This window comes from Jaculus jaculus, chromosome 11, assembly GCF_020740685.1.
Source record: "Jaculus jaculus isolate mJacJac1 chromosome 11, mJacJac1.mat.Y.cur, whole genome shotgun sequence".
In the NCBI taxonomy this organism is placed as follows: domain Eukaryota; kingdom Metazoa; phylum Chordata; class Mammalia; order Rodentia; family Dipodidae; genus Jaculus; species Jaculus jaculus.
In genome coordinates, this window is record NC_059112.1 from 881836 (window position 1) to 904986 (window position 23151).

At 41.2% G+C, this 23151-nt stretch overlaps 1 protein-coding gene across 2 annotated transcripts in view; it reads left to right on the forward strand.

The window, feature by feature from the left end:
- Scarb2 (scavenger receptor class B member 2) overlaps nt 1–23151 on the forward strand; it is a 46272-nt gene that overhangs the window by 5308 nt on the left and 17813 nt on the right. For both annotated transcript variants that reach the window (XM_004664882.2, XM_045161736.1), the window contains exons 2-4: nt 12547–12704; nt 18857–19004; nt 21797–21985. In XM_004664882.2, the coding sequence (XP_004664939.2) occupies nt 12547–12704; nt 18857–19004; nt 21797–21985 (495 nt within the window). The remainder of the gene's footprint in view (nt 1–12546; nt 12705–18856; nt 19005–21796; nt 21986–23151) is intronic.

Genomic DNA, 23151 nt, shown 5'->3' on the forward strand with positions numbered 1-23151 from the left:
AAATCAAGCCATCCCATGCACTTATATAGTTTTGGGAGTGAGAACACTTTACACTTTACAAATCTATTCTCTTAGCCTTTTCTTTCTCTTTCTTTCTTTCTTTCTTTCTTTCTTTCTTTCTTTCTTTCTTCCCCTGAGGTAGGGTCTTTCTCTAGCCCAGGCTGACCTGGAATTCACTCTGTAGTCTCAGGGTGGCCTTGAACTTATGGTAATCCTCCTACCTTGGCCTCCCAAGTGATAGGATTAAAGGTGTGCACCACCATTCCAAGCTTCTCTTAGCTATTTTCAAGTAGAGCATATATGCAATCACATTGGTGTTAACTGTAATCCCTATGATGGTCACTAGATCTCTCGTACTTACTCTTCCTGTCTAACTGAAATAGGTGCCTCTCCCCAGAGTCCCGACTCCTGCAGGTCCCATTTGAAGAACATTTTCTTTTAGCACTGTACTTTTGAAAATCAGCAGTAATGGAAGAAGAAACAGATATAAATAAGCAGGTGAAGGCCACATGATTGAGATTTAAGAGATAATAATTATAATCAAATAGGCTTAACATAAGGAGACAGAGTGTACAAGCTACACATAGAATGCTAGCTTCTTCTCCACAGCTATGTTATGACTTCTTCAATTTGCATGTGTGTGTGTATACAGACATGGCAGATCTCTTGCCCTTGCAAATGAATGTCCTTCCAGCTTTATGTGTGTGGCTGGGAAGTGAATCCATACCAACAGGCTGTGTAAGCAAGTGCTTTTAACTACCAAGGCATCTCCCCAGCCCTTCCACAGCTATATTTCTTTCTTATTTTTGTCTTAAAAATCCTTTTCTCGCCGGGCGTGGTGGGCACGCCTTTAATCCCAGCACTCGGGAGGCAGAGGTAGGAGGATTACCATGAGTTCAAGGCCACCCTGAGATGACAGAGTTAATTCCAGGTCAGCCTGAACCAGAGTGAGACCCTACCTCGAAAAACAAAAAACAAAAAACAAAACAAAAATCCTTTTCTCACCCAATTCTTTAGCCACTTTCCCTACATGCATACATTTCCCCAACTTTCACTTCTTATTTTAAGTCTCCTTCTCATAGCTGCCTTCCTACTTAGATTGACAGTTCCCAACATTGGCTGCCTATTTGTTAATTATCTAGAACTTTTGAAAATACCCCATTGGGTGTTTTGCAGCAGGTGCTTTTAAGGTACAGCAATTCTACCATACTATCTTATGTGTGGCCTAGCATATGAATTGTAACTATCAGATCTCATTGACTAAAATCATGATGATAACAGTTAACACAGAATGAAATAAATGGTGATGCAATACTAATGAATGCCAATACATTTGTTTTTTGAAAAATTATTTTATTTATTTATCTATTTGAGAGAGGGAAAGAGGCAGAAACACTCAGAGAGAGAGAGAGAGAGAGAGAGAGAGAGAGAGAGAGAATGAATGGGTGCGCCAAGGCCTCCAGGCACTGCAAACGAACTCCAGATGCATGTGCCCCCTTGTGCATCTGGCTTATGTGGATCCTGGGGAGTCGAACTGAGGTCCTTTGGCTTTGCAGGCAAATGCCTTAACTGCTAAGCCACCCCTCCAGCCCAATTCATTTGTTTTTAAGTCAAGGTCAGGGAATAAAGACAGACTACTAACAGTTGCCTTTTTGCCTTTTAATGCAATGGAAAATACAAGTATGTACTGAGAACTATTTGCATCATGAGAATTTAGGTGGATTTGCTTAATTTTAAGGAGCAACCTATGAAAACAAAAACTCTTCAGTGAGTTGTATTAATCTGGAATCCAATAAGAGCTATGCATACTATTCTGCCAGGTTCTTAAGGCTGGTTGGAGTTCTCAGCGGGTAAACAACAATACTGCCACTTACTTTCTGTTTAATTACTAAGAATCTGGTGACAAAAGAACAGCCAGCATTGGTCCTAGGCCCAACAGTTTCCTTAAAAGAATTGCTGATTCCCATCAAACCTAATGTAACTCCCCAAATAGTTATGTTTATCATTTAGAAATGACTTACCTGAGGACAGCTGGCTCAACAACGTTTCCTTCCCCACAGGTCATGACCAGGCTATCTTGCAGGGCTGACAGCTGTATTGGCACATTAGTGTTCAGCAGCAAAGCTCATCTAGCTCTGTCTGACCCATAGCCTACACATGGTCAACCTAGGCTTCATGAGACCCTGTCTCAAAGCAACCACAAAGAAATAAAAGAAAGAAAATGTAATACCTTTGTAATCTACAATATCACTACTAATATGTGGGTTTGTTTATTTGTGTGTATTTTGAACAAAACTGAATTTTTCACATTTTATTTATAAATTGTTATCCTCATTAAGTAGTTAAAATTTTTTTTGAATATCTATATACTTACCCATTTTGTAATGAAAAACCAGTTTTCTTAATCATTCTGACTATTGGAGTTTGCTTACTTCCACTCTATAGGGAATGTTCTGGAATATTATTGCCCAAGTTGTTGATTAATTTCTTAGAATGGGCTCCTAAAATTGAATTATTGGGACAAAGTTTTCATGAACTCATGTGCCTTTCAAATAATGTCAAATTGCCTCCAGAAAGCAGCATATAACCAAATCCCTTCAGCGTATCCCTCAAAACCTGATCCTCCTGCCCCAGCCTCCTAAGGGCTTGGATTAAAGGTGTACACCGCTATGGCTAGTGTAGTGCTTAGGATCAAACCCAGGGGTCTGTGTAGCTAGACTTTTACTCTACCAGTGGAGGGATATCCCCAGTCATTTTTTACATAGTCCATGCATTATCTGGGATATAATTATACTAGGAAAATTGTTTATATGAAACCCAAATTTAGCTGGACATCCTGTATTGTTTAATTAATTAATTAATTAATTAATTAATTTGACAGAGCGAAAGAGGGAGGTGGGGAAGAGAGAGAGAGAGAATGGGCATGCCAGGGCCTCTAGCTACTGCAAATGAACTCCAGATGTGTGTGCCACCTTGTGCATCTGGCTAACGTGGGTCCTGGGGAATCAAACCTGGGTCCTGTGGCTTTGCAGGCAAATGCCTTAACCACTAAGCCATCCATCCAGCCCACATCGTGTATTTTTATTGACTAAATGTGATCTTTCTACCAGGTGGGAGAGTGGACAAGCATGGGCTTTGCAGCACTGCAGACCAGAACTTAGCTGGATCTGATTTAATTCCTGGCTTTGTAGTATGGTGTTGTTACTTTTGTGTTTCTGGGACCAAACACCTCACCAAAAACAGCTGATGAAGGAAAAGATTTATTTTGGTTTACAGTCTCAAGGGTGAACTTCGTGGTGGTGGGGGAAGGCATGACATGAGCAGAGGCTGGGTATCACTTTTTCTACAGCAGGTAAAAAACAGTAACAAGAAAATGAGTTGAGTTTTGGCAAAACACCCCAAAGCCCCAGAAACACATACCCACCAGCAAGAATATACCTCCCAAATTTCCACCAGCTGGATACCAAATATTCAAAGCATATGAGTTCTTAGGGGTCATCTAATTCAAACCACCACACTTGGGAAAACATCTCCTTATCTAAAAACTGGGGTTTCTTGTCCCTTATTGGTGCTGAAGATGGAAATTCTTGCCTTGCAATACCACATTAAGGCTTAGAAATAATATAGGTGAAGCCCTTGCCCAGCCCCAAACTCCAGCAGGCACACAGTAAGTGACAGTAGCAGTGGAAGTGATAGTGGCTGTCCTCGGATCTAAAAGTCAGGAGATAAAAATAAAGATGTGACTGTTTTAGAAACGTTGGCAGCCAGAGTTACAACTTCCCTCTGTTCTCCTGTTCCCCTTCTCTCTGTAACTTAGTGTGACACACACGCATGCACGCACACCCATAGGCCCAGGGTTTTTATGGCATTTACAAACGTGGCTATGTGAAGAGACACTTGAGAGATACAGGAAAAGCTACTCTGTTAGGGGGAGATATGAATGGAATAAAAGTGAGTAGGAGAATGCATTTCCATGGCATTGACTTTGCTAAGAAGTGACCAGGACAGAAAACTGATGTGGGATCAAGCCAACAACGGGGACAGTGCGAGGGTGTACCAGAGTCTGCCACCAGCTGGGACCCTGGCAAGCTGGTGAGCACTGTTTTTCTTAACAGTTAGTTGTTTCATTTGGTTTTGTAAGGAATCAAGTCTCCTAAATGTTTATTTCTACCCTGTAAATTGGAGGGACAATATTTACAGGTGTTCAACAAACAGGCTTTTACTCCTGTCTGGACATGATTTTCCCTTCTTTCTGGAAACTGGCTGCCTATAGAGCTGTATGCCAACCAAGCAAGATAAGCCTGAGTGGTTAGACATCTGTTCAGCACACAGTGGCTGATTTTCTCAGGGCGCATGGTCATAATTCTGAAGTGATGTCTTTTAACACATAAATGATATCCCACATCTTTTCTCCCTCTCAAGTTCTCCTGGCACTGTGAATCTTGTCAGCATTCAGGCCTGCTGGGCCCAGATCAGCCTCCAAGTGAAGCCGTTCACTCAGTCTCATCCCTGCCATTCTCAAGAGCCCTCCCTCCTCCACACCATTTTCTTTCTAGCCTTGTGAATTCCACCCGGAAAAAAGAAAGAAAGAAAGAAAGAAAGAAAGAAAGAAAGAAAGAAAGAAAGAAAGAAAGAAAGAAAGGAGGGAGGGAGGGAGGGAGGGAGGGAGGGAGGGAGGGAGGGAGGGAGGGAGGGAGGGAGGGAGGGAGGAAAGAAAGAAAAGAAAGAGAAAGAGAAAGAGAAAGAGAAAGAGAAAGAGAAAGAGAAAGAGAAAGAGAAAGAGAAAGAGAAAGAGAAAGAAACCATTTTGTCTATCTTTGAGATTCCTGAGGAAATCATTATCCCCTTTTTCCCAATGCAATAGGCCCTTCTCCCCTTGCAATGATACTTTCTAGTAGCTTCTCACTCAAATTAGATTTGGAATTTCCCCCTAGAACTGGGAATTGAACCTGGGGACTCACACATGCTAGGCAAGCACTCTACTACAGAGCTGTATCCCTACCCCAGCTTTGGTTTTTAGTTGCCCCTCCTGACCATTGTGCCTATGCTAAATTGACCCAGGAAAGGGATAGGTTAGGAGGTTATACTGGCTGAAATGGGAAGGAGGGGCTAAGTGGGTGTATAAGAAGGACTGAATGAGATTCTGACTGAGATTGGTACTGCAGCCTTGTTTATTGGGATCTGCAGGTCAGACTTGAAAGGATTTCAGAGCAAGGTCTGAAGAAAAGAAAAAAAATCATACAAATCTCAGGAGCTTGCTGAAATGCAGAAAGATGGAGGCAGGAGAAAGGCTTCAATCAGAACCCTGTCTTCTAGTTCTGTATGTGTGGGAGCAACAGTAGATGATGAACTGAAAACATGAAGTTATTAAGCTAGTGAGATATAGATGCTTTGAAGTTTTACTCACATATTCTAAGTGCCCACACTAGGTATCTCTGTAGGTCAGGATCACAAGGGTCTTCCATTCTTCCTGCTGTTTTGTTTTGTTTTTGAGATCAGGCCACACTGTGTAGCCTTAGCTGGCCTCTTGTGGGATCCTCCTGAGTGCGAGGAATATAGGCATGTATCACCTCACCAGCCTGTTTGTTTTGTTGAGTAAAAGTCTCCCACTATATCCTAGACTGCCTGAAACTCATTATGTTGCCCAGACTGGTCCAAGGAATCCTTCTGCCTTCCAAGACAGGGTTGCAAGCATGTGACACCAAACCTAACTTGGATTAAAAAATTTTTTGTTTGTATTTTTTAAACAATAAAGTACTTATGTAAGAAAGGAAAAAATATTCTCTTGTCTTTTTTTTTTTAGATTCTCATATTCTATAAAATATTATTGGGCTGGGGTGTGTCTCAGTGGTCGAGACTTTGTCTAGCATTGTGAAGGCTTTGGATTCCAGTGTGGGGTGGGGGGTGGGAAGTGTGTATTTACAGACTCTTAGGTTAAGGAAGGGATGGGAAAGGACCCTTTCTCTCTCTTTTTCTGTTTTTTGATAAGGATAACTCATGTAGCCCAGGATGGCTTTGAACTGATCTTCCTGATTCTACCTCCCAAGTGCTGGGTTTATAAACACACCCAGCCTTTCCTTTCCTCCATTTTTATAAAAGAAGCTGAGCCTGGTGCTGCATTGCTCAGGTCAGTGGTTGTGTATGCAGAAGCAACCCCTCCACCCCCACCCTTACTGGGCTCCATTCTGTCTTCCTTCCTTCCTTCCTTCCTTCCTTCCTTCCTTCCTTCCTTCCTTCCTTCCTTCCTTCCTTTCCCTCTCTCTCTCTCTCTCTCTCTCTTTCTTTTTTGTATTTTGTGCGTGTGTGTGTGTGTGTGTGTGTGTGTGTGTGTGTGTGAGAGAGAGAGAGAGAGAGAGAGAGAGAGAGAGAGAGAGAGAAATTGACACACCAGGGCCTCCAGCCAGTGCAACTGAACTCCAGACATGTGTGCTATCTTGTGTGCATGTGCGACCTTGCACACTTGCATCACTTTGTACGTTTGTCTTATGTGGGGCCTGGAGAATTGAACATGGGTCCTTAGGCTTCACAGACAAATGCCTTAACCACTAAGCCATCTCTCCAGCCCCATTCTGTTTCTTTTCTTGTTGCTGTCAGGATGGTTGACTTAACACTCTGTATCCCTCTCTAATTGTCCTAACAAACATTATAGTGTGTGGATAATTTCCTTTTAATTTTACTAAACTTTATTATTTCACTTTTAATGAACATTTTTATTGAGAATTTTAATCCATGAACATACTGTAATTTGATTATATTTCTGCCCCATTAAAGTCTTTTGTCTCCTCTCTCCCATCCTCATTCAGTTATCACCTTCCTCTTTCCATGTAGTCCTTCTGTTTTGACATTTCGTTCTTTGTTGTTGTTTTGTGTGTGTTTTGAGGCAAGGTCTCGTTCTAGCCCAGGCTAACCTAAAACTCATTCTGTAGCCCTAGGTTGGCCTCACACTCATGGTGATTCTCCAACCTCAGCCCTCTGAGTGCTGGGATTAAAGGTGTGAATCACCACATATGGCTTATCTCATTCTTTTTGTCCTCCTCCATCCTCTGCATCAAAATGTTCATGGGTGCAGGATGGTGCAGGCCTTATGCAGAATTGTGTGGTGACAACCACCATGAGATCATGAACACACCAGTCTATTCATGTCGGGAAGACAGGGCCAATATAGAGAACTTTTAGGTAAGAGACTCCTAGAGAGCTTGTTTGCTAAAGAAAATCACCCAACATTATGAACTCCTAGAGACTGAGAAACTAGAAATAAATCTGATTAAACTATCCTCACCTCCTGGTTTATGAGCTCCCAGAGAATGATAAAGTGGACATAAACCCAGTTTATTCACCTCCCCCTGCTCATTTTATCTTGAAGTCTTAGATTTGAATGGTTCCTCTCACTTTCAGGATAGAAATAATCATGCAACAGACTTGACATTTTAACCAATAAGCAAGCAGAAAAGAAATGGTAACAATAAAGACAGTACTGATTGCTCACTAGAGTCACAGATGGCATTGTACCACATAGTAGACAGTCGATTGTGTGCTACGATACAACTTGGTTCTCCCTGCTATCTGCCCTCCAACTCATGGCCTATTTGGGTCTGGCCAAAAAAAACTTTATCAAGCCAGTCTTTTTTTCTAACATCTATATGCCGAGTCAGTGCAACCTAATGTGTAAGTTTTCTAGTATTACACTTAGTTGAGTGAACCAATATTTTTTCCAGAAATTACATTGTACATAAAACATGTTAAAGAGAAAAACAAGCTACAAACTAAACATTCTACATTTTTGTTGTTGTTAAGACAGGCCATTATATCTTAAGAAGCCAAATAAATTACCACACAGAAGAGCTGCATTTCTCATTTAAGCTACTGGTTTCATGTTTCATGTTGATACCTAACAGATTTATATGCTTAGATATTTTTTAATCTTAACTATGTTTATTCTTTTTAAAAATTGTATTTATTTAGTTACTTATTTGAGACACAGAAACAGACAGACAGACAGAGAGAATAGGTGTGCCAGGGCCTCCAGCCACTGCAAACAAGCTCCAGATGCATGCACTGCCTTGCGCATCTGGCTTACATGGGGGAATCAAACCTGGGTCCTTTGGCTTTATAGACAAGTGCCTTAACTACTAAGCCATCTCTCCCGCCTGCTTAGATGTCTTCTGTGTTGACCACTTTCCTTAAGTAAGCCCTGTGTAATGTGGCATGGGGTCCAAATGAAGGGAGGATATATTAATACAGGTATATCCTAGCAATTTTCGAAGAAGAAAAATTATTACCCAGCCTCCTCCCCTTTTTGAAAAACTTGATAACAAGAATTTTAATGATCTATGAATTCACCCCCCCCTTGGATTTTCTAAATCCTCTAAAAGACAAAGTAATTAATATTTACATATTTATGTATTTAGTCCTAATTGCCATGTTAAAAAATTTTTTTTGAGGCAAGCTCAACAGAATAGCCTTTTTTATGCAAAAGAGTGAGAGAGAGAGACAGAAAGAGAGAGAGAGAATTGGCACACCAGGGCCTCCAGCCACTGTCATCAGACTCATGTGCCACCTTGTATGCATGTGCAACCTTGTGCGTGTGTGTCATCTTGTGCATCTGGCTTACGTGGGACCTGAAGAGTTGAACATGGGTCCTTAGGCTTTGCAGGCAAGTGCCTTAACTGCTAAGCTATCTCTGTAGCCTACCACATTAGTTTTATGTAGGTTAAGTTCCTCTTATTGTTTTTAGGTGCTGTATGTATACTATCTAGTGGAGAGACTTCAAAAATATATTTATTAAAATGTTGTATGCAATGGGATGGAAGAATGGAGAAAAGCTGCTGATTTCCAAATCCTGCTATGACATAGGAGAGAAAAGCTTTATCCTTCCACTGTCTGAGCACATCTTGTCAGCCCAAGGGCCCTCAAGTTCTGTTGTTTTCATACATTCTGAGTGTAAAATGGCTGTTCTTCCTCCTCAGGTAGATTGAGTTTATGTTCAGGAGATAAATTAAATGATCACAGCTGTGCCTGTAATCTTAGTACTTGGGAGGCTGAGGCCGGTCTGAGGTGCAGAGTGAATTCAAGGCCAGTCTGGGTAACTTAATGGAACTGTTTCAAAATTTAAAACAAATTACTACTAGGGAGATAGCTCAGTCAGTAAAGTGCTTGCTATGCAAGTTGAGGACCCGAGTTTGATCCTTAGAATCCATGTTTTTTAAAAAAAAATGCCAATCATGGTAGCTCATGCTTATAATTCTAAATTCTTAATTTTCTCTATCTTACTGTTCTGCCTCAGTCCCGATATGGAGGAGATGGAGGCAGGAGAATCATGAGCTTGGGACCACCTTGGAACACCTATAGAATTCTAGGTCAGCCTGGCCTATGTAGTGATACTCTGTCTCAAAAACAGAAGAAAAGACATGGTCTTTGTCCATTAACAGATAGAACGCTGTTAAAACTTCTGGAAAGTGGGATTCTACCCCATGTCTTAGTTCTGTGTACTATACCATGCATCTGCTGCCATGGTGAGTCACAAACAGGTCCCAAGTCTCATCAGCCTCTACTAGTAGTATTTGTTTCATATTGGCTACATGTGACTTTCACTGAGTTAAACTAGTTTCTACATAAAATAGCAACTCTGATTTAAAGGCAAAAAGGAAATAGTTTATTCTGAGCCAAATATGAGTGGTCATGGCCCCGAGAACAGATTCAAGGTATGATGAGTGACATTTTCCTCTATGGGAGAGATCATGCAAACTTTTATGGTCACAAAACCAAAGGAAGTCATAAATTATTTTATACTCACCAATTATATTACCACAAGGTAGGAAAATCCCTTTTACAGGTTTCAGATGTTATCTACATTTGCATAATAATCCGAAGAATGTTAGGACAGACACAAAAGGTAAATGGCTATTAATAGTCTAAAAATAATTTTGGGTCTTACCCTACAACATTCCATCTCTACACTAATGATGTTCTGTGTAGCCAAAGTTAAGCTTTCTCTGGGATTGTGTGGTGTATGTGTTCGTGTATGTTAGTTATTGGGGATTAAGCCCAGGGCCTTACATATACTAGGTACTCACTCTAACATTGAGCTACACCCCCACTCCCTCTTATGTTTATGTTTTATTTTGAGTCAGTGTCTTTCTACATTGCTTGGCTGGCTTTGAGCATGCTATGCAACCCAGGCAAGACTTGAACTTTTGATTCTCTTGCTTCAACCTCCCAGGCAGCTTCTTCAGAGAACTTCAGTTCACACTAGACTGGTCTCCGTGCTTTGGCAGCCTTCAAATCTAGTCTGTACATTTCAATGTTAGGCCTAGGCTACCTATAGCATGCACTCCTCCAGACAAAGGTCAGCATCTCCAAGATGGCAGGCCAGGGTTTACCATGCATCTTAAGACCTTCACTTGAGCTCCATGCATTGCTATCTGCCCACATGCTATAAGGCATTAAATCTCATCACTTGGCCAAGTCAGAAGTAAATGGGGTAGGGCAGAAAACTCCTGACTTAAGGAAGGCTGGTGTACTCATTTGCTAGGGATTCATAAGAAATACCACAGACTAGGTGGTTTGAATAATGGTAACTTATTGTCCTACAGTTCTGGATGCTAGAAATCTGAGATTAAGATGGTAAATAAAACTTACAAGAGGAGGGGTTTGAGAGATGGCTCAGCCATTAAGGCACTTGCCTGCGAAAAATATTTTTAAGAACTTATAAGAGGAAATTGTTTAGGACTATGCTCATGCACCAGGCCTCAAGAGACCAGAGTAAAAATTAAAATGTGTTTATTTATACTAAAGTTCCACCAAATGAAATTTTAAAAAATGTGTCTTAATTTCTTGTTCTAATAATGTTATCAGACATATTGGATTAGGGCCTACTCTCATGACCTTGTTCAACCTTGGTTACTTCTCTAATGATCTGGTTTTCAAATATGCTTACATGCTAACATACTAGGATTTAGGACTTCAACAATGAATTTGGAGTGTGAGGGGTATTAGACTATAGTATCTGTTAAGAGTAAGACATGAAGGAAGGACTGTGGGCAAAGGAGACTGTCACCATAGTCATTCACTTCAGTCTCCATTTCTTTGAGCCAGGGAAAGGCATCTGTACTGTATGAATTGATTGACTATAAAAGCCTATAAAACCCTTGTTGATGGAGTTAGTAGGGATGGATGTGACTCCACCTGAAATGGAAGGACCAAAGCTGATCTTGGCCTGTCTCCTTCTTTCTCTATGATCATCTGGCAATGTAGGGTGTTTTTCAGAAAAGCCTAAGTTCTCTAGTTTTATGCTATCAGTAGAACCTTCAAAAATACCAAATCCTTTGGTTTCCCACACTATGTCTCATACTTGAGCTCTGTCTGAAGCATCATCCCTTCAGAAGGAATATTCATTGAAGATCTATTGTTTAATAGGATTGTGGGCTCTGTCAGTGCATGTTATGGCCCTGTTCCCAAGAGGCTGCAGTTGAATGCCCAGGACATATTTAAGACAAGCAAGCCAGAAAAGCAGTGTAACAGGCACTTGGAACCTTTTACAAAAAGCATTTGACTCCTGACCTGGGCCCACAGGGCAAGAAACAGCAGGAGGAAAGCGTAGCATCTTTGCTTTCTTTTTGTACCTGTCTCTACTTGAGGTCAGACTCCCACTTCAAACTGTATAGGCATGATAACCCCTAAGCAGATTCTGTCTTCCCAACCTATCTATCTAATCCCTCTCCAAGGCTGCAACCACAGAGTTAAGTCGCTGTCCTAAACTTGCCATCACCTTGAATCCCAAGAACAGCGGAGCCTCATAGGACAGACACCCCTCTTCCCCAAGATGAGAGCGATTATGTATGCTGGAGAGGTTACATCTTAGAGAATATCATATTGTAGGATAGAATGCTCCTTTGAGACTATGACTACAACTAGTTGATCAACTTGTTGCACTGCCATGTAGAATCAGATCTGAGACAGTAATAGGCTAGACCACCCCATTGCTTCCTTTAGTATATTTTTATAGACAAGTGCCTTAACTTTTAGTATATTTTAAACCTCATTGTGGTGCAGGCCTGTAATTCCAGCAGCACTTGGGAGGCAGAGGTAGGAGGATCTCTGTGAGTTCAAGGCTACCCTGAGACTACACAGTAAATTCCAGGTCGGCCTGGAATTTACTGGTAGGTGAGATCCTACCTCAAAAAAAGACTTGCCTGGGCTCCAGCTATATAGCAAGTTTCTGGCAAGCCTGCAGAGTGAAACCCTATCTCAAAACAAAACAAAACAAACACAATGCCATTAAAACTCATGTCAGAGTCCCACAGGTGAACTCAGGGTCACTGGGCCCCTTTGTTTATTCCTGTTCCACATGCATTAATTAAATCTTCTTTCTTGGCTTTTCACTATTACTCATCTCTTTAATTGGCATTTTGGGACAGGTGACTTAATCTAGCTTAGTGATGCTTCTGCCATAAAACTCAGGTCATAGGAATAGGGAATGTCTCTCCTGTCTGGGTTCAAAGACAATGGCCTTACATTTAGGTAAACCTCCTATTCTTCCCTCCATAGAATATGGTGTTAAGAAATGGCTCTGAGCCCTTTGACTCCTGGGAGAAGCCCCCTCTGCCAGTGTACACCCAGTTCTATTTCTTCAATGTCACCAATCCAGAGGAGATCCTCCAAGGAGAAATCCCCAGGCTAGAACAAGTGGGGCCATACACCTACAGGTGAGTGCCAACACCTCCCTGCCATGCTGGAAATAAGAGTTGACCCTGGAGCAGGAACCTCACCACCTCTGTCAGCACAGCCTGTCAGCTGAGTGAGGTCACAGGCTTTGGGTCCATTCTGTGTGCAGCTCTGCTGAGGGCAATGCGATTCTTTGGTAATGTGGTCCTGTAGGTGGGGCTATTCTATTTAGAATAGCAGCTTCCTTCTGAGTGGGTGGAAAGCAGTTATGAAGCCCCTAAGAGCTGCCCTCTCCTTATTAAGATGACCACTTCATAGTAACTTTTAGAGTCTCACCTAATTTCCCTGCCACACATGCATACCTAGCTTTAAAGTACTTTACAGAATTTACCCTTGACCTGATATTTCTTTCCTTCCCTCTCTCCCTCCATCTCTTCCTTGGTCTCTTGTTGCCCAGGCTGGCTTTGAACCTGAAGTTATGACAAACCTCGTGCCTCAGCCTCCCAAGGGATGGCATAGCCACTGTTCATCCACTTTTTTCTAATCCCCACCTATCCTGGGTATGAGGGACAAGTGGTGGGTTAGAGTATTTAGCAATGATCACCACTTCCAAATGCTGGCAAGGTGGAAGAATGGCAGTATTTTTTAAATTTTTAAATATTTTATTATTTATTTATTTGAGAGAAAGACACACACAGAAGAGAGTGGGTGTGCGAGAGCCTACAGCCACTGCAAATGAACTCCAGACGCATGCACCACCTTGTGCATCTGGCTTACGTGGGTTCTGGTGAATTGAACAAAGGTCCTTTGGCTTTGTAGGCAAACACCTTAACCACTAAGCAATCTCTCCAGCCCTAGTATTATTTTTAAGATGAGTAGAGGGTGTCATTTGGTATCTTACAATCAGAGCAATTTTCCTGTTATTAAAGTCACAGTTCTTCCCCCATCCAGTAATCTTGCCAATAAAGTCTCCTCTTGCCAAGATTAAAAAAAAAAATGTAATAGCAGAGGATGCAGACAGTAAGTTCTTTCTGTTTCATCACTGCTAACTGGTAAGTGTCCCTCAGGTCAATTGTTCAGTGAATGCTTGCTAACTGATCCATTTGTTCAGAACCAGGAGTACTTCAGGTACTAGAAATTCACAGATAACCCCTCCCTGCCTCAAGGCTCATGCTGTGCCTCTAAAGTCACATAAAGACTTGTTTCAAATCACTCCTCTGCAACTTACTGCCTCGGTTTCCTTATCAGTAAAGTGGGGGTCAATATAGGTCATCCTCATAAGATTGTTATGAGGAGTAAATGAGTCAGTATTTATAAGATGCTCAGAGAGGTACCTAGTATACAATTAGTGATAGTTAAGTGTTTGCTACTATTATTAATCTTAGTGGGGTTACTATTTTAGTTTATATAAATCAAAATTCAGAATTATCCCATCAAACCCTGTTACTGTGTAAAAGAATTTTAAGGAAACACTTGAGTCCTCCTTTTTACATACATACGTATGTATGTATGTACGTACGTATATACATATTTAGAAACAAGGTCTTACTGGACCTGTTGGTGCAGGCCTATAACCCCAATAACAGGGAGGCTAATGCAGGCAGATTGCAAGTTCAAGGTCTGCCTGGCTAATAGAATGAGTGCTAGTCCAGCCTGGACAATTTGGAGAGAACTTTGTTTCAAAATGAAAAGTAAAAATAGGGCTTGAGCTACTTCTTGAAAAAGCATTCTCACCTGAGACCACCAGAGTTCCAGTTTCCAGATCAACATAAACAGCTGGGTGTGACCACACATGCCTGTAACCCCAGTCTCCAAAAGAAGAGCAGAGATCAGGGAATCTTTTGAGCTCATGAAAAACAAGCTCTGGTATCAGTAAGAGACTCTGGCTCAGACAAGAATGGGCCAAAAGGGAATGGAGTCAGACATCCAATGTACTGCTCTGGCTACCAAAGGGGAAAGCACCCACCACTGCAGGGGAGCTCATGATGCATGACAAGGGCACACACCACAAAACACACAAGCAAAAAAAAAAAAAAAAAAAAAACCTTGGACCTGAGTGTGTTGGCATATACTTGAAATCCCTATACTTGGGAGGCAGAAACCAGAAGATCAACAGATCAACACAAGTTTAAGGTCAGCCTGGTCCACATAGTAAATTCAGGCCAATAAGGGACGTATAGTAAGACCCATCTCAAAAAGAAAATCAAAGAGCCTGGCAATCTGGCTCAGTGGTGGAGCTCTTGCCTAGCATGGGTCAGGCCCTCAGTTTAGTCCCTAGTACAGAAAAAGAAAAAAAAAATGCACAGAGTGTTGCTATGTATCCCAGGCTGGTCTCAAACTGGAATGTCTCCTCATGGTCTTCCAGGCTGTTCTGTGGTCATTATCCTCATCCTTGGAGGAAAAGACATGGATTCCAAGCTGGCTGCTGTGGAGCCCTATGCTACAGGCTCACCTATCTAGAAGGCTATGGCTGGGGGATCATTGAACTCAGGAGTTCAAGATCATTCTGGTCAACATAGCAAGAATAAGCCTAATAACCTTACAAGTAACTATTTTTTTAAAAAAATGCAAGCTACTAAAGTTCAGTCCTAAAGAAAGAGATGGTGTGAATAGCCCTAGCTGGATATGGAGACTTACACCTTTAACATCAGCATTAGGGAAGCTGACGCTCTGCTACAATTTAAGACCAGTCTGGCTACAAAGTGAGATCTTGTATGCTTACCATGGCAAAACAAAACAAAAACACAACTATCTCTATGTGTTCAAGGCCAGCCTGGACTAAAAAGTGGGACCTTGTCTCAAAAAATAAAACAAAATACATGTCTAGCTCTATATGTTCAAGCCCAGCATAGACTATGAAGTGATTAAAAAGCAAGACAACATGAACAGCCTTATATGCATGAAAGAAATTTGATTTATAATTAAAAACCTTCCCAACAAAACAAACTGCAGGCATAGATGGTTTTGCTGGAGAATTCTACCAAATAATACTCATTCTGCACAAGTAATTCCAAGATCATTGAAGAGGAAGAAATATTTCTAGTACTTCCTATTGAGGATAGCATCAAACTGCTATAACTCATGAACAAAAGTTTCTCAACAAACTTTATCAAATAAAATCAAACAATAAAAAAGATTACATGTTGGCTAATGAAGGTGCATCCCAATATTCTGCTGAAATGTCTCTGTTGGCACCGATGTTCTCTCCTGGATGGGATCCTATTCCTATTCTGGAATAGATCCTAGAGGTAAAATAGTGTCTGTTATCATAGCCTTAACTAATTACTCCTGGGGAAAATCTAAGCATAAGTGTTTTTGACCCTAAGGGTTCACTGGATAAAGCTGGATTGGTATGTGACATGATCAGGGAAAAACAACCCTTTCTCTTTTTTTCCAGTTGTATTGATTTGCATATGTGTATATGTGTTTGTGTTATATATGTGTGCACATGCCACAATGTGCACATGGATGTTAGAGAACAACCTCAGGGTGGCTCTCCTCTCTTTCTACCTTGTTGGGAGTGTCTCCTGTTGCTGCTGCTGTTTATGAGCATCTGGATTCTCCCGGCTCCACTTCCTAATGCCACCCGGTATAGGGATTACAGATACTTGCACCATTTTGAGTACGGCTTTACATGGGCACTGAGAGTTGAGCTGGGGTAGTTGGCAGGCTTGCCAGCACATGCCTTTAACTGCTGAGCCATCTGCCAAGCCCCACAATCCTTTGTTTTCACTACCCTCCCTTACAGGTGGTATATCCGCACACTGCAGTACTGTTAGCACACCTGAGACTTCACCACTACTAGAAACACAGGTATTGTATCTCACCATGGCAGTATGAAATATTATTATTCATAAATACTATATTTATCAAATCACAGTAATTCTCAAACCTGCTACCACATTGTATTACTGTCTGGTGATGGGAACTCTGAAGTGCGGGAAAGGCTGTGCAAGGCTGCCAAGGGCCTGGCTCCTCTAACACAGGTCATAGCTGGCACATTGCCCCAAAAGTTCACGTATTGGTTCATGCAGCATGTAAGTGATCTTGGGAAAAGATGATGATGGCAAGACTATGTGTTGATAAAAGCCGGTCAGTCTGGTTCGAAAGATGTGGCATCTTGTTTACATGTTTCTGAAGCTGCAAGTCGAGCAGCTCTGGAACAGGTCTGTTAACATGACACAAATTCGCCTCATGCACCTTCTGCCCAATGACATGTATGCATGACGTTTCTATCAGATTTGTGGTATCCCAGAGCTTTTGAAAGCTGAGATTTATTTATTGTTTTGTCAATTATTGTTCTGTGTTTTCCTATTTTTAACATCTCAATGATTACAAAACAATTTCTAAGGCTGGAGTGATGGCTTAGAGATTAAGCTGCATGCCTACAAAGCCTAAGGACCCAGGTTTGATTCTCCAAGTCCCACATAAGCCAGATGCATATGGTGGTACATGCGTCTGGAGTTCATTTGTAGTGGTTACAAACCCTGGCATGCCCATTCTCTCTCTCACTCTCCCCCTCTCTCTGTCTCTAACAAATAAATAAAAACAAATCTTAACAAATGTCTAAGGCTTTTTCAACTGACTTTCATATTTCTTATAACTATCATTTTTAATTGATTTTCATATTTCTTGTAAGTCATGGTAAACTTACAATGTCCAATTATAAGTCCTCTTTTTGGGTTCTTTAGTTTTGCATTTGTATTCCTCTTTTCTTTTATAGGGTTTTATACTATTACTTTGTTTGTTAAAAATGAAGTGTGAGGGCTAAATCTTAAGTGGGTTTAAAAAATTATTTATTCATTTTCAAGCAGAAAGAGAGAGAGAGAGAGAGAGAATGAACACACCAGGGTCTCTTACCACTGCAAACTTCAGATGAGGGCACCACTTTGTGCATCTGGCTTTACATGGGTACTGGGGAATTGAAACAAGGCCAGCAAGCTTGGTAAGCAAACACCTTTAACCACTGAGCCATCTCCAGAGCCCCATAATCCTTTTCACTAGCCTGTAAATCTGGCTGGTCCTCAATTTTTACTTTCTCATCAGTAAAGACTAAGTTGTGATTTTTCACAGGGAGAGTCTTTGTGCCACCAAGAGGAAAGAGCTCTGGCTAATATCAATGAGAAGAGGATAAAATGAAGGCTGTAGAGTTAGCAGGATCAGAGGGAGCAGTTTGGAAGACAGGGCAAGAACCAAGACAGCTTTGAAGACCCACACCTGTCATCCCAACACTGGGAGGCTGAGGCAGGAGAATTGCTGCAAGTTTAAGGCCAGCCAAGGGTATGTAGGGATACCCTATCTCAAAAAATAAAAACAGGGGTTAAGAAGGTCACACCATTGGTGAAGTGCTTGCTTTGCAATCACAGGATCTGAACGTGTTTGTTTGTTTTTCTTATAGTGCTAGGAATCAAATCCAGGGATTTTATGAATGCTGGGCAAGTGATCTGCTATTTAGTTACATCCTTAGGCCTCAGGGTTTTTTTGTTTGTTTGTTTGTTTGTTTGTTTGCTTGATTTTTTTTTCCTTATGTGTGTATGCATGACTATGTGACAGGTTCTCTCTCTATAGCCCTGAGTGGCCTTGATTTTTCAACTGAATTTGTTAGAATTTAAAGCATTAGTAAAAAATTGAAATCCAAACCGAGTCTATGAACTGAAATGAAAAATTTGAAAGGGCTGGGGAGATGGCTTAGCAGTTAAGGTGCTTGCATGCAAGGCCAAAGGACTCAGGTTCAACTCCTCAGGACCAATGTAAGCCAGATGCATAAGATGGCACCTACATCTGGAGTTTGTTTGCAGGGGCTGGAGGCCCTGGTGTACCCATTCAATTTCTCTCTGTCCCTTTATCTCAAAAAAAAAAATTGTTTTAAAAGAAATCATCACATACACTAAAAAAGTGAAAATATTTCAGGACCAAACAATAACCCATGAGGAAGTCATTGCTTGACCATTGTACTTCCCCAATTCTAGGAGAAAAAAAAATGAAAATAACAGTATTTCCAGAAGACTATACTACTCTCATTTCCTTTTTATATTTAGCCTTAATCTAGTGTTTAAAGGCTTAGTTTCTGTAGTCTTTCTAAAAAATTATTATATTGGGAATGCTATAACAATGTAACTTTGATACTGGATACAAGGAAAAGTTTTGTTGGTTCAAGTGGAATTGACTTTCACGTACAATCTTTTTCTTTCAGGGAACTCAGGAGCAAGGCAAACATTCAGTTTGGAGAAAATGGAACAACGATATCTGCTGTTAGCAACAAGGGATATGTTTTTGAGCGAAACAAGTCTATTGGAGACCCTAATGTTGACTTAATTAGAACAATAAATATTCCTGTATTGGTACGTAGGCCTTTTAATATCTCTATTGTGGATTTTAGGGAAAAAGATGAGGCTGGTGTGATTTTACACAATTTAATTGCTATCATGCTATGTTAAAAATACACTCATATGAGGTGGGGATGGTGGCTCAGCAGTAGAGTTCAACCTAGCATGGGTGAGTCCCTGAGTTTGAGCACCACTATTATATACACACATACACACACGCGCGCGCGTGCGTGCGCGTGCACACACACACATAGTCATAGACTTTTGTCTCTCTGTTTGTTTGTTGTTTGTTTGTCTTGAGACAGGGTAGCCCTGGCTGGCCTGGAACTTGCTGTGTAGATCAGAGTGCCCTTGAACTTGCAGACATCTTCCTGCATCTGATTCCCAGGTGCTGAGTCTACAGGCAGGCTCCATGTGCAACATGACCTTAATTATATATGCTTTACAAAATTATTTATTTATTCATTTGCAAGTAGATAGAGATATCAAGAAGAGAGACAGACAGAATGGGTGCACCAGGTCCTCTAGCTGCTGCAAACGAACTATGGATGCATGTACCACTTTTGTGCATCTGGCTCTATGTGGGTACTGGGGAATCAAACTTGGGTTTTAGGCTTTGCAGGCAAGTATATTAACTGCTGAGCCATCTCTCCAGCTCCTATATATACTTTTATACTAAACATATAGACATAGACTTTCTGAGGTGTATAAAACAAAATTACTTCAAATGATAATAAAATAGGGTTCATTTGTGTTCAGGATTAGTACTTATGCAAATAAAGACCTTTTTTTGGTAGCTAGAAACTTACAACATCAGGCTGGAGATTTCCGTAATACCTATGTAAAGCCAGATGCAGAAAGTGGTGCATGCATCTGGAGTTGGTTTGCAGTAGCTAGAGGCTCTGGTGTGAGCATTCTGTCTATCTCTGCCAGGTGTGGTGGTACATGCCTTTAATCCCAGTACTCACTTGGGAGACTGAGGGAGGAGGATCACTGTGAGTTCAAGGCCAGACTAAGACTACATAGAGAATTCCAGATGAGTAAGGCTAGAGCAAAAACCTACCTTACAAAACCAAAAAATAAAATAAAATAAAACATACCTGCTTCATTGTTTGGTCCTAGAAATTCTAACAGTACAATTTGGGTATCATTTCTTAGCATAGATTTATCTGGAATCTTGTATTTAAAATTTCAAGGCATCTGGATTCATTTTTTTCTTCCCATTTCACATAATAGAGGCAGGACCATTGATTTGATCCTACTGTGATTCTTGGATTCCACTTCATAGTAATATGCTGAGACTCAGGAAGCTTTCTTTTTTATTTTATTTTATTTTATTTTTTGTTCATTTTTTATTTATTTATTTGAGAGCGACAGACATAGAGAGAAAGACAGATGGAGGGGGAGAGAGAGAGAATGGGCGCGCCAGGGCTTCCAGCCACTGCAAACGAACTCCAGACGCGTGCGCCCCCTTGTGCATCTGGCTAACGTGGGACCTGGGGAACCGAGCCTCGAACCGGGGTCCTTAGGCTTCACAGGCAAGCGCTTAACCGCTAAGCCATCTCTCCAGCCCTCTTTTTTATTTTTTTATTGTTTTGGTTGTCTCGCCTTTTTTTTGGTAGGGTCTCACTCTAGCTCAGGCTAACCTGGAATTCACTATGTAGTCTAAGGGTGGCCTCAAACTCACAGCAATCCTCCTACACTGCCTCCTGAGTGCTAGGATTAAAGGTGTGCACCACCACGCCTGGCTTTTTTAAAAAAAATTTAGCAGATTTTTATTTATTTATTTGAGAGAGAAAGAGAGGGGGGGGGGAAGAAACAAAACAGTGACAAGCTGTGCTTGGTGGTGCACGCCTTTAATCCCAGCACTTAGGAGGTAGAGGTAGGAGGATCACCATAAGTTTGAGGCCAGCCTGAGACTCCATAGTGAATGCCAGGTCAGCCTGGGCTAGAGTGAGACCCTACCTTGAAAAACAAAAAACAAACAAATTAAAAAAAAAAAAAAGACAGACACAGAGACAGAGAAACAGACACACATACAGAGAAAGAGAGAGAGAGAAGAGAGACAGAGAAAGAGAGAAACAAACAGCCAGGAAGCTTTATTGTTTACCTACACCAACTTCTGAGGCTCCCACACTATCTCCTATGCAACTATTAAGCACTGGAGGACGCAGAACCTAAAGTACAGATCTCAGAGCCTATCTTGTCCTTCTCTAAGTGAAGAGCTAACTCAGCATCTAGCCCACTCCAAAGGGAAGCAATGTCCTATAAGCTCTTTTTTCTGTGGTGGGATAATTCGATAGCCTGCAAATGAGAATTCTAAACTCATACTTCAAGGTACAATATTGCTAGGCATGATGATTCAGGGCCTGTAATCCCAGCTACTCAAGCTCTAGCTACTTGGGAGGCTGAGAAAGGAGGATGGAAAACTCAAGACCAGCCTGGTCTACAGTGTGAGATCAAGTTCAGCTTGGACAACTTACTGAGATCCTGAATAAAAATTTACATGGAAAAATAAAGAAAGGTAGCAACAAATAGAGCTGAGGATGTGCTCAGTGGTAGAGGCCATGGGCTCAATTTCCAGTACCATCCCCTCTATTCCCCCCCACACACACGCGCCAAAAACATATAATATGGGAAAGTGCAATAGATAGAAGGACCTGGGTCTTACTGCTCTAAGCCAGTAAGGGGCTTACTGGTGGATTTTCATCTAATAAGTTTCCAGTCCCCTTTGCTGAGGGGCAGTAAGAGAGCCAGTGGGTGGTTTGGAGAGTATATTCCTGTCTTAACCTGTCTCTGCTCCTCAGACTGTCATAGAATTGGCCCACCTCCCCTTTCTCAAGACTATCATCCAAGCAATGCTGAAAGCATACAAGCAGACACTCTTTGTGACTCACACAGTTGATGAATTGCTCTGGGGCTACAAAGATGAAATCTTGTCCCTCATCCATGTTTTCAGACCTGACATCTCCCCCACCTTTGGCCTCTTCTATGGGGTAAGTTGAGTTTTCTTTCCAGGGCCTCTGTTCAGCTGATGATAGGGACTGAGCATCCTAAGCCAGATTGCTGCTTAACTCCTGGTTTTGTCTAGGCAAAGACAAAATGGCTAGAATTCTAGGAGTCTTAAAGAGCATGTGACTGTGGTTTTGAAAGGGGGGAAAATTCAAGTAAAATGGACAGTTGAGAAGTTGGTAATAGACAAAATTAATCTTAGGAAGAAAGTGTTAGGGTAGGTATGGGCTGTAGGATTGTGCGAAGTTTGCTCATCTTTAAGTTTGTACTCATTTCTGGCTTCTGTCCACAAGTTTCACTCTCAGTATGCATTATTCATTATTATGGAATTGAATTAGCATTGAATCTCTTCTATGGCAAAGGGCAATTCTTTAGTGTCTGCACCACAGGGGTTTACAAAGCTTAGAAACTGTTCAAGCAAAATTATGACTGAGTTTTGAAAACTACTTCTACAAGAGTAGGAGTCCTAAAAGTTGAGTGTTATCGACACTGGATCATTTGTTCTGAGGGATCTGCTCCAGTACATATACCCTAGAAGGTCCTGTCTAAGAGGAACACAGCTTCTAAGGAAACAAAGATTTCTTTTCTTAACTTATAAAGAGGTTGTATTTTGGCTCATGCAGGTTTCTTGTTAAGCAATTACTAGATCTCCTGTGTGAAAATAATTTCAGGAAAGCCTTCTATAGAGAGATGCCAGGGTTCCCTCAAAACCTTTTTTGTCCTAGTGGCTTCATTCCAAGTAGGTCTTCCTCAGTATCTCAGATATAATTTTATTGTATAGCTTTTTTTTTTTTTTTTGAGGTAGGGTCTCGCTATAGTCCAGGACCAAAAATTCAGTATGTGGTCTCAGGGTGGCCTCGAACCCAGGGCAATCCTCTCCTACCTCTGCCTCCCAAGTGCTGGGATTAAAGGTGTGTGCCTCCATGCCTGGCATATAGCTTACTTTTGTTGTTTTGTTTTTACATTACTAAAATTCTCAGACAACACCATATCTCATGTACTTGTGAGGATTTCATGAGACATTTCCTGAAATACTTTTAGAACTAATGCCAGGAATCCTATAAATAATTCAACAATTGTTTGCTCATATTACATTATTATAAAGGAGCTAGTACTTGTGCTATGTCTGTGAAATTATGGCTCGGGCAGA